The 12,340-nt window shown below is 41.2% G+C and overlaps 1 protein-coding gene across 10 annotated transcripts in view; it reads right to left on the minus strand.

Annotated features, from left to right (window-relative positions):
• The window catches only part of YEATS2 (YEATS domain containing 2), a 47,911-nt gene that overhangs the window by 6,561 nt on the left and 29,010 nt on the right, over positions 1-12,340 (minus strand). For 7 of the 10 annotated variants that reach the window (XM_080622927.1, XM_080622925.1, XM_080622924.1 and 4 more), the window contains 10 exons: positions 11,357-11,512; positions 10,507-10,680; positions 9,001-9,199; positions 6,284-6,415; positions 5,929-6,018; positions 4,838-4,949; positions 3,601-3,674; positions 2,858-2,937; positions 1,691-1,892; positions 165-391 (listed from right to left, as the gene is read on the minus strand). In XM_080622927.1, coding sequence (XP_080479053.1) covers positions 165-391; positions 1,691-1,892; positions 2,858-2,937; positions 3,601-3,674; positions 4,838-4,949; positions 5,929-6,018; positions 6,284-6,415; positions 9,001-9,199; positions 10,507-10,680; positions 11,357-11,512 — 1,446 coding nt within the window. Of the gene's footprint in view, positions 1-164; positions 392-1,690; positions 1,893-2,449; positions 2,529-2,857; positions 2,938-3,600; positions 3,675-4,837; positions 4,950-5,928; positions 6,019-6,283; positions 6,416-9,000; positions 9,200-10,506; positions 10,681-11,356; positions 11,513-12,340 lie in introns of those variants that run through there. The other 3 variants (XM_080622928.1, XM_080622923.1, XM_080622920.1) reach the window with 3 other exon arrangements.

The following is a 12,340-nucleotide window of genomic DNA, read 5'->3' on the forward strand; positions in this document are numbered from 1 at the left end:
AGGTGAGTGTCATGAATCAGAAGGTCCAGTATTTCCAGGGCATTTACAAAGATTTCCATAAAGCATCCAGAGGCCCATATAGATGAAGGAAAGGCAACTACAAAAATGTAAGACTACAACTAGTTTAACAACAGTTCTAACTAGATTTATGATTCATTTCTTACCTTCTCTGCAGCATCCCTCACAAACTCTGATGCAGGCAAGGAGCCCAAGTAGAACTTCATCTCCTCTTGTTTCTCCTCCTGTTCTTTCTTAATGTTTATTTTTAAAGGCTCGCTGAAGTTGAGAACATCTACTTCCTCTTCATGTTCTGGTTCTCGTTTCAGAAACTGCTGTAGTTCCTCTAGCTTTCGGCACAGCTCCTCACCACTGCTGTAAGATGAAGGGCATTCTGAAATAGAAGCAATCAATTAAACACATGATAGGTGTTTATAAACAGATGCACGCTCAAAATATGGCAAGAAATTAACGTAATTGGAAGTTATTTTTGTAGTTCCTACCAAACATAGGGATAAGCAGAAATGCAAACAGTCATTGACTGACAGATTTGCAGTAGAATTAAGAAAGAGTAACCCTCTTCTCTGCATGCTCAACATGAGCCACTAAAACCTACAGTGGAAAACTATGCAATAAACAGATTCTTTTTTCCAAAGACAAACACAAATCTACTTGGGTAGATAAAAATACTAAAAGGGGGATGTAGGCTTCCTTTCCACCTTCAGCGACTGCACTGCATGGCCAGACTTTGCAAGAATAAGCAAATCCATACACTTCTGTGAAATACTTTAAATCATAGAATCACAGAATGGTTTGGGTTGGAAAGGACCTTAAGATCATTCAGTTCCAACCCCCTGCCATGGGCAGGGATGCCTCACCCTAGACCATGTCACCCAAATCCCCGTACAATCAGAACAGAAAAACATTCAGCTTTGGGAAAGGGATTATCTGAAGGTGAAACAAAGGAGCTTAACTGTGAAGAACAGATTAAACATGAATGTTTAATACATACTAAAATGGACCATGGAAATTCCTGAGCTACACCTAGAGAAATAATGTAGCAGCTGTAATAATAAAGTATGAAGCTTCACACAGGCCAGTTCTCCTCACTTTTGGAGGTAAATTAACCCCCACTGAGCTCCACACCACCGCTGCCAGTTTTGTTGGTTTTTTCTTTCCCTTTTCCTTTTTGCACCTGAACTTATTCACACTGTTTGCATGTTAAATCTTAACTGAGGCTATGCCTACTCAAGGACAGAAATGTCATTACTCCTATGCGTAGTTTGTGTGCCCACTTAGAAATTATTACACTGTGGGACAAGAATCATCTCTGCCAAGGTTTATCTACGCTTGGCCTCCAAGGGCCCCAAAGCTCAATAAAACCCAAAAGAGGCCGCAGAAAACATCAGGACTGATAAGAACAAGAGACAGCCTCACTTGTAGGTTTAGAATCATAGAATAGTTAGGGTTGGAAAGGACCTTAAGATCATCTACTTCGAACCCCCCTGCCATGGGGTTTGCCCTTATCATCTCCAACTTTTGTCATTGCAGAGTGAGCTAAGTTAAAAGCAAAGAAAGAAATCCCCAAATCCCCTTCTCTTGGAGAAGCAACACATATGAGCATGCAGAGCCTTGAGCCATTTAATAAACAGCATCTTTGGTAGCAAGGAGCTTTTTATGCCTCCATACTCACCTGGCTCACTGTCTATCTGTGTCAGCACATCTTCAATCGAGTCCTCGTCATTCTGCAAGGTCTCAGGGTCAGGTGGAGTGTAGCCATGGCATCGACACCAGTGCACCACGTGCTTTGTTTTCAGGGGGGTAATGTTGTGAAACCTGGGGTACTTCTCTACGATTTCTTGTAGGATCTTTTTCACTGTCATTGCTCGTTGCCACTGTGACAAAGCAAAGCAAAAGGTTATCACACTGGCTAAAATGCTTAAGGCTAGACTATTGCTTTAACAATAATCCAGGTTGCAAGAAAAACAAAAGCAACATGATTTTCTCAGAAGTCAGAAGGGCAGGCAAAAACAAATGTGGAAGATGGTCTATCTCTTGATATCAGGCAGCTGTAGGCAGGTCATTTAAACTCTGCCTTGTCATCCAAAGAAAACTTCAAGAAAGAGACACACACATTTACAGAGGCCCAGACACATCTTGCCTTGAAATGCCACATCTCCAAAGTAACACCTATGATGGTATACTGCAAAAAATCCACTAGAGCTAAACAGGCTTCTCAAAATTTTGGTTAAACTCTTTAATCATTTAAGTTGCCAACAGCAGAGAGTCTCATTAGTTTCAACATCTTCCCCTTAAAACTCCACAGCAAAATGACAAAATCAGGAAGAAATAGAGGGAAACATAGCAACCACAATATATAAAAAGTTCTAGATTAACTGAAATATTCATCTTGGGTGAACTGACAATCTATTTCAGCACCAGCAATACTTACGTCAGATCCCTCTTCCTGAAGGAAGCAGACACAATCCCATGATAAGATAGACAAAGTATGTTGGGTAAAAGTCCAATGACTGTAATACACCACAGAGGAGTGATGAGGATAAAGTGCTATTAGGACAGTTTGCAAACATTCAGATTTTTAAAATGCTTCAAAAACATTTCGCTTTGAATCAACTGAAAAATGACCTTCAGAGACCCTTCTGCTTGAGAAAGTCTCTGCACAATAAACTAGATCACTACCTACACACAAATCAGTGCACCCTGCAGTAAGAAATGCTTCCATTTAAGATGTGACAGACTGTTTCAGAAAACAAATCAGCCAAGAACAAGGAAGGTTCTATAATTCAGAAATCCTTCTTGTGTCCATAACGGCTGCTCATGAAACACAGGAGAAGATTACCTCAGCTGCCCTCCTCTTCCCAATATTCCAGCTGTAATACTGTTCCACTGAACCGGCACAAAAAGAGCTTGCATCTTCACCTAGAAAACACAAAGTCAAAACCAGTATTACATTTTGAGTAAGTGAAGGAAGTTGAATTCATCTTACATTTTAAGTAAGATGAATTCTGGGTTTAATGTTACTTAGTGGAGAGAAAGACAGCAATGCATTTCATGCTCACAGGATCAAGGACTGTAACTCTCTCAACTTTCACAAATGTTATGCTCTCTCTGAGCACAGCACAGATATGTGCAGCAGACTGTGGTTTTTGGATTAAAAATCAGCATCCCTATTGGTCACATGCACAAATATCTGCAGCTATAGGTTGTTTTGAGCCTCTTTTTCCCCAGAAAACCTGTTACTATGTAGACCTGTAAGTCTGTCCTACTCGTCAAAGAGAAAGAAAAAGCACATCCATTAAGGACAAACCAGGGAAAAAGACAACCTTCCTGCAGCCATTAAGTGAGGAAATAAAATCTATTGCTACCAAAACCAGATGAAAGTTAATAACTGCTAGCAACATACTTGGCTTTACTGGAAGAATCTAATTTTAAGCATCTTTAGAACAACCCCTGGAGTAAGCTCTCTAGGAGAATGGCTGCATTTCATTTCAACTCTCAACAATTTTTGAGGCTACAGAGTATGCAAGGCTTTCTGTTGATACACTGAAAACAGAAAACAAAGCCTGTTCATTTACTGCTTACTTTTTTCAGCAATTAATGGAACCTTCTTCACTATTGCTGTTAAAAGCTGCTGGACGTTCTCCAAATATTCTATGCTGCAAGGGATAAAAAGAATCACAATGAAGAATATCATTGGAAGCAATGAATCAGATGCAAAAGGCTTCAAAATCACTGCATGGTAGAAAGTCCCTAGCCCCAAGGCACTATAGCAATAGCAGTGTGAGAATAAACTGTTATGCCCTGATCCAGAAAGAATTTCAAACAGCTCTTCCCCTTGCCAAACTCTCCACATCTGAAGCTGCATCTTGGAAGAAACCCTACATCATCTCACAAGCTGCAACACTACTTTGAGGGATAAGACATACCTATTGGTGCAGGCTGTTCTTGTAGGAAAATGGGATACTGCCGTTTGGGTAAATTTTAATTAGCCAGACATACTGTATTCAACTGGCAAGAGCTGCATTTTCCATTAGTTATTTCATAACTAAGACAATCTCCAGTATGTAGTGACTTCAGATTTATTCCTGTCTCCTACACACACTCTCCATTAGGGTAATGTCTGCAAGGATATGTCAGGATAACAAAACTTTTCAAAACATGGAGACAGGAAAGTCAGCCACTGGAGGAATGAAGAGCAGAAGAAACAGCCTACACATTATAAGAGATATGCAGAGAAAAAGTTGCAAACCGAGTTCTGGTGAAAACACACTAACTAGTACTTGCAAGCGCATCACAAACAAGGCACCAGATTTCACAGCATCCAGTGAAGAAATACTCCATTTAATTCCAATTCTACTCCATTTAATTCCAATTCTGAACCAAGGCAGCCCTCATACTAAGTAATCACAGAAGTAAGAACACTAGAGAGGCAAGCAGAGAGACGATTCTACTTATTTCAGATGCCCCTTTTTTGACCTGCATTTCACTGGGCAGCTTGACCTCAGTAAGGACACACAGTGCCAATGGGAATTACACAAGCAATGGATGATAACAGACTGTAGCAAAACCAAAACAACGGCAAATCTTCAATCTTACATGAGCCCTGCATGCAAGTCCATTGACAAAGAAAATACTACAACACTGTCTGCAACAAATGCCACCCAACAGGATTAGTACTGATACAGCAGCATATGGGACAGAAGATTTTATAACGTATTTCTAGGTCAAGCTTAACATTACTGCACATATCCCTGGAATCTCCTCCACTCCCCCTGGCTATTCAAACATCAGAAATCCTTATAGAGAAATGCACAATTACTTGATGACGTAATTCCCAAGTTCAGAGCTCTCTTCTGTTTTTACTGCTGCTTGGCCTTCTTGGGTTCCCACAGAACTGCAGTTTTGTCCTGTTGAATCAGGCTCCATCTTAACTTCAAAGAAACAGAACACATTTTAAGACAAAAAGTACCAGTCAGCTTGATAAACAGTGTCTCGTGAGACTCCAGTAAGACTAAGGGTCTTAGATAACATTACTTCATTTGCTGTTTGCACTACTAAGCATGAACAAATTTGACTTTCAGTTCTACTGAAAGAAAGCCACCAGAACATGTTCCCCCTCTCCAAATCTCAACATGCTCACATCTCATCCTGTTTAGAAAATCTGCACAATCAATTGCTGATGTTTTGTGTATGACTGCCTCATCGAAACTGCTGCCTCTTTGTAAGCAAAGAGATGACACAACACTAACAGTCTTTGCAAGAAGTGACATTTCAAAGTGAGAACTTTTTTGAAGACATCACTGATTTTGACATCAGAGAACCCTCCCACATCTAGGACAGAACTCTGGTAAGACAGGAGCAGGGAGAGAGACACGTTCCCAACCCAGAATGGTGAGGCAGTCTGGTCATCCTTCTAGGATGAGAGATGCATGATGGTTCTGCAAGAACTAACTTTGAGTCTCAGCTCTGGACTGTGCATTATTCTGGGAAGTACTGTATGTGCATCTTAACCCTGCGTGTGAGCATGCATACGTGCTGTCTGCATCTAGTGCTGCTGGAAAGCATTCCCCAGTACCATAGTACTATTCTGAGGACAGCAGTAACTGTGATTAAACACAGGCTGCTCTATGCACCTTTGCAAATATGGATTGGAACAATAAATGTTTAAGGTACTCTTTCTAGAACATCCTAATTTCTCCCCATATTTGCCTATGCTTTGGGATTTGTGCAGGGGGAAGTCACTGTTAATTTCCTAGGTCCCAGGTGCCATTTTTACTCAATTTAAACCCTTACTAGTAATGGAAATAAAAGAACTCACAGTCACATGGTCTACGTTCTTAGTCAGGCCACTTGCATAAAACAGCACCAGCTAATTTCTACCTCTTATCTTACTGAGAAATTCCTTGTTACCTTTAGTGATCGATGCTGTAGTGGGACTAGGGACAAGTGTACTTGCTGCTGTGACAGCTGAAACTTTGCTGGTGGTAAGTGACTGTATCACTGAAGAAGAAAAAGAAGGGGAAAAAAAAAAAAAGGACAACAAAGAAAAAAAGAAATATCAAATTTCAAAATTCCATACACTTTGACAAATAACCATGTTCAGAAGCAACACAGCGTTTTTGCAGCAGAAAGTTTAGGGATGAATGTCCTTGCTACATTTTCTTCTATCTCTAACTTTGGACCATGTATGCCAACAATGACCAAGAGCTACCCTGTGCCAAAGGGGAGTTTCAAGCACCATCTGTCATCCTCCTCTGCCCTTTACCTTTGTTCATAGGCATGAGTATTGTCTGAACACCTCCAGAAGCTGTGTTTACACCGAGATGTTTAAGCTGGCTGGGAACTGTCAGAACAGCCTGCTGTGGACTAGACTGATTTGAGTGGATTTTTAGCAACCCTGCAAGAAGAACGGAAGACAAAATGTTAAATAAAACACACCTTTGAGTTTATCTCGAGCTACTTCCCTCTCTGCCTGAACCAGGGTGGTAAGTAAGCTGCCACTGCCACCTTCTTAACATGCTACAGTTCAGTGAGCTGTCAGACAAGGTTTTACTGACACAAATGATTGCTAAAATACTGGGGGGGGGGGTTGGGGGTGTGTGCACAGTATTACATGCTGCACAGTACTCTGATTTTTTTGAAGCAAGTTTCCTAATGACCTGAGTAATCTTAAGCAAAACTTGGTGTAACACAAACCTTTCAACTGAAGCAGGCTCAGCACAGAGCGGAATACTCTTGTCAGAACAAGACTTTATGCTCAAGGGTCTGCTAAGCCAGTGAACTACAACACCGTGGCACTTACGGCCACTCTCACTGAGGTATTCATGTGCTGCATACACCTCTGCAATTCAGCTCAGCAGCATCCACTGTAGTCAGCAGAGCACGCTCAACCATGTTTTAAACAAGGGACAAGCCCAAGTCTGCACAGCAAGTCTGATGAAGGACACGCCTGAACTGAGCATCCTAAGTCTTTCTGTAACACGGATTCATAAGGATGGCTAACCAAGCTATGAAGCATATTAAAGTGGGGACTGAATTAAATGACTGATTTTAAGTCCAGGCTAGAGAACAAGCAGGACATTCAAATACTAACAACATTATCAATGGCAGTGCTCAGTGACTTTGGTGGGAATCAGCATGGCTATGAGCTGTACTGCACTGCCATAGGCGAGTAGTACTCATCGTCTGTCCACCAGCTCTCTCCTCCACAGCGATAACATCCCAAGCCACCACAGTCAACACTCTAATACAGTGATTTGGGCTTATGTCCACCTTTTCCTACTGGTAACTGCCTATTTTCACTGTTACTGTATTCAGTCTATTGCTAACTCTTCTTCAGATTGTGGAAATTTAGTAGGCTTCTATTTTAGAACATTGACAGCAGTAGACTTCTTAGTTTCACAATGGTAATTTTATACTCACAATTTGTTTTGCGATAAAGTTCCCAGTCTCTTCATCTTTTATTACTATTTTATTATTAGCTGTGTTTAAGAAATACAGCTGCCTTCCAAGTACTAGACGTGCCAGGTCTGCCAAAGATGTCTCTTGGGTTTGAAAGATGCATAGCACTAATCATTCAGACTTTCACCTCCAGGAAAGAAAGCTAACCCAGCATTCCCAATTCATTTGGGTGTGAACACACAGTTGTGTCAGGATAGGACAGCAAGGGACCCAAACAGCAGGCAAGCAAGAAGGGACCTTTTCCACATACCCTATTAGCCTGATGGGTGGGAGACATGGTTTGTTGCAAAACAAGGGAAAATATGAGATTCTTTTTGAAAAGCTGCCTTTAATAATAAAGCTTCAGAAATTTAACACAGTTTTGTTGTTGTTGTTGTTTGGGGTTTCTGGTTGTTTGATTTGTTGGGGTTTTTTTACATGGAAATAACATGTTTTACAAACACAGTGCTTCTTTCAGGATTGTTTAAGAAACAGTTTTTCATTACGAAGTCAGGTTACAAAACCCACCCCAAAATCTAGATAACATTTTTATATCTGCATGGGAGTTTTAATCCAAAAGATATGTAGAATGGTACATTTTCCACAGAAAAAAACCTTGCTGCTTTGTTTGCAAAGAGGAAAACATGCAACTCGAAACTCAAAACTAGAGTGATGAAAAAGGAAGCATTTGGAAAACTGGGTACACAGGAACCAAGAAGAGCCCATTTAAAAAAAACACTGTCAAATGAGGTCAGTGTCACTTATTTTCTCTGTATTTTTACCCTGTTTCCACTCAGTAAGAGGCCACTTTAAGTGAACAGCACATGTCAGCAGTTAGTCAAAAGTAAAATTTACCATTTTAACCTGTAATACTCAAACCTGCTGTATTTACTCTTCATGACACAAAAGACAGTGGAAGACAATAAAACTAAGTAACAAGAACTTCCCTCTACATAAAGGTAATCTATCTTTGTTAATATGAAACATTCAAGATCCGGTCCACCCCACTGTACTTACTGATTTTGACTTCAAAGCCTTCAGCTCCCCCTAATCAACACCCCTCTCCTTTCCAGGCCGAAGGAGAGCAGACGCAAAGCCTCAGAGCCAAATTCTGTTCACACACCTTTTCCAACTTCAGTGGAGTTTCACTTTTACAATAATCAAGTCTGCAGCATTACTGATACCCTGATAGTTTCAGTATTCAGTGGCACACTGTGCTCTTGAACAGGCAGAATGCATCTTCTAATGAGAACTTGGCAAGAAAACTACAATCCCTCTCCAATACCAATGAGCAACTTGAGCTGTTATTTGTAACAGACACAGTCAATGCACTAACGTGATAGGATGCCAAATTATTTAGACATCTCTCTGGCTAAGCCAAAAGTTACGCTAATAAGATATGGTTTTGAAAGCATGACTTGACTTTAACAAATTCACAAATGCTGTAAATGGAAGAATATAGAGTCATCTGCAAATGGCATCTGAAGAACTCGCACCTGGATTTTAACTTCCTATAGGAAGGACATGAAAAGCTTTTAATACCTGATACTGCAGCTTTTCCAGTTACAGGCGTTGGTGTAGTCATCAGAGAAGCAACACTTACAACAGTGGAAGTAGCAGTCTTATTCACTACTGATGAAGTAGACTGGCTCTGGCTTATACAGATTTGGTGCTGCTGTCCAGATGTCTTTGCTGCAGGAGTTCCAGAAGATAATGAACTGGAACCTGCATTATCTATTTGCTGTATAAAAGAGGCAATAAGCACAACAAAACAATACTTAGAAGTAGCAAGACTAAATGTTTATCTATCAATTGTTAAGAAGCAAGAGGTTCTCAAGCACATATCCAAAAGCCCACATACAATGAGAGCACATACAGAATGGAGGCTGTTTTGAGCAGAAACATCATGCTCAGGAACTACTACCACAACTGCTTTGACAGCATCTACATCATCATAACATCATAACATCAGCAAGCAGGTAGAACTCCAGATCATAAATTTGACCCAGAAATGTTTCATATTTCCCTGCTGCCTAGAAATCCAGAAGTATCAGTAGATAAACAGAAAAGAAGTTTGGGATAAGGAGGTTGGATGGAAAATTTTTCTCCCTGCAGCTTCACCAAGAGCTGCACGAACACTGCATTTAACACAAATTTTAGCATCATCTATACATGCTGTGCGTTTCAGCATTCAGTCCTCTGATGATAGCATGGCATCAACTCTCCTCTTGTTTAATCTTTGCCTCCCCACGGGCAAAAGCAACGAGGCTAGGGGAACCCTCAGAATGAACTATACACTCTACTTTTTGCTGCTTCCTCCCCATCCCGTCAACTTCAACCCCACACCAGGCAGATGACCTGCATCAATGCGCAAGAGCATTTGCTCTAGAGATGAAAACATTTTGCTTCCAAGCTCACTCTCTCCTAAAGTACCTCGTTCCAAGGCTGCACTCTTAAGACTCTCTTGGGGTGGTGAGGAGTGACATCCTTTGAACACAGTCAGCACTAAAGGATCAGGAACTCTGGCCACTGCCACTGAAATCTGCTGATAGCAGATGGGGCACTAAGCACTGTGGAGAGTCTGTGACCTGAGAGATCTACAGTCTAGTTACTGCTGGCTTTCACTGACTTGCTGGCTTCACGCGTTCCACATTCTTCTGCAAATTTCTGTGCCAGCAGCAGATGTGGTGTTTGAAAACTGTGTAGCCCCAAAAATTTGATCTCTATGGTTGCAAAAGCTGTTTCAGATAAAGCTTTCCCTCCCAACCTGAATTTTTACAACATTAAAAGCAAGAAAGTGCAAGTTTCAGTTTTGCTTCTCACCATGTTTCTTCACAGATTCTACTTTATGCCAAACAGCAAACAACCCAGTTGGAAACCAGTTGCATGCACTATGCCGGTACACAAATAAGAGCAGACCCACCAGCAATTCTGACTGACAAGAATACCAATCGGGGGTCGGGGGGGGAGCAGAATTCCTTTCCTGGGGAATATACTGGCTAGCGAGCAAACACTGTATTGCAGAATATTGGTTATGTTCTTTCTCACCTGGGCCACCCCGTTTGTGGGAAGGGCCACGGTAGGAGCAGCAGCTGTGGTGATGACACCTCCTGATACTCTCAACACAGTGGTGCCAGGTTTGGAGAGCTGGGATGAAGCAGGCACTGATTTTATAGACCCATCCGATATTTTCACCAGTGATGTCTGTCCACTGGCTGCAGCCTTTGGAAAAAGAATTCAGCATAAGGAAAAAGCTGTATTTGTTTGGAATTTTTAAAAATTCCTTAAAGCTCATCAACAACAAACAGGACAAATGCTTTTTACATTACTGAAAAATATCTTCAAAGGACTTTTCAAACAGGCAAAATGTAGTTAACAGCTGTAACAAATTTATCACCTCAGGAATCAACTTTTATCAAGCTGCTGACTTTGCAAAAATATGCCTATTGATCTTGAATTTTGGATAATCGATTACATGCACTCTTGGGGAGTCTGAATTTCATCGGGACCACTTGGTAGTTTTTAAAAGAAGGACGTTTGCTGGATACCAAACCCCAAAATTTTTTTAAGAGCTTCAGCAGGGGACCCATTTCTAAGACTCAAATATTTAAGCACATTTTTGTACATGACTGTGTTCACTTCTCTTAATTCCATTTCACTAAGAAATCCCAGAATACATTTACAAACTAGCAACCCAGCCTTAAACTTCACCCACTCCAAGAACAGGAATAAAGCTGAAAAGCTGCGGTCCAGTATCTATATATGTAAGTAGGCACTCATGGGCTTTCCTCATCATAGTACAGCCAGCATCGTAATTGCACAAAACCCAAACAAATACAAAAGGCAACACCCTCATAATGGGTGGCTGAGGTTCCTACCCACATCATTTGCACATTACCTGTGTAAATATAGCTGTTTTCTGTCCAGTTATCACTTTCAGGGCTTGTCCTTGTGTGGAAGATGCTCCAACTCCTACACTGCCCTGAACAACTGAAGCTGGAGTTAGCTGCTTCCCAGAACTCTGAGGAGAAGGTTGGCCGACCAGAAAGGTGCCCTACTCCACAAATAAGTTAAGGAGGTCAGCATTTGGAAACACAATTAAGAGTCAACAGGAATCTACGCGTGTCAATACAATATAAAACCCCGTAACTATAATGCAATAGTATTTCATCTTCTAAAACAAGGCACTGGTAATTACAAGTGGATGCTTCTGCAATAAGAGCTGGACACAGCCTTCTCTTATTGATACAGAAGAACACTTCCTGATGTGAGGGAAGGGTGAAAAAGCCACAATCAGTTTCCTGTATTGTCAGAGGCATCCACCGCAATTTAGCACTTTATGCTATTCAGGTTTACTCTTTGTGACAAATGTTGCTTAGCATGCAAGATCAGAGGCTGCTGCTGGGCTAGGCAAAAGGAAATAAGAGAGAAATTGAGACATTCTGTCACCCTTTCACTTCAAAATGTATTTAGTTCCCCCACAAAAACTATATACTCAGAGCTCAGCACGCAGAAATGACAGTGACACCTGGAGGTGTGCACTCCATAACCTACCACCTGAGACCTTGACACCCTTGCTTCAATTCACTATTCAGTTGTTACCCTTCAGAGGTTTCATTCACCGTCACATACGGATCCCTTCACAATCTTCTGTCTCCTTATTTCTTACTGTTGCTTTGCCATTTCACTCCAGTAACTCGTTTATTCTCCTCTTTTTCATGCTGTCCTCCAACTCTTACATCTTAACTGCGTAAGATAGCTCTGCCACATCACATCTCTTGTTTCAGTGAACTTTTCAGCCCTGCCACCAGGCACTCTCATTGCTTCTCCCTCCACTGCTTACCCTAGCCTTATTCAGTGCTGCTTTCTCAGCCTGCAAGGG

Source organism: Psittacula echo (assembly GCF_963264785.1).
Source record: "Psittacula echo genome assembly, chromosome: 7".
NCBI classification, from domain to species: domain Eukaryota; kingdom Metazoa; phylum Chordata; class Aves; order Psittaciformes; family Psittacidae; genus Psittacula; species Psittacula echo.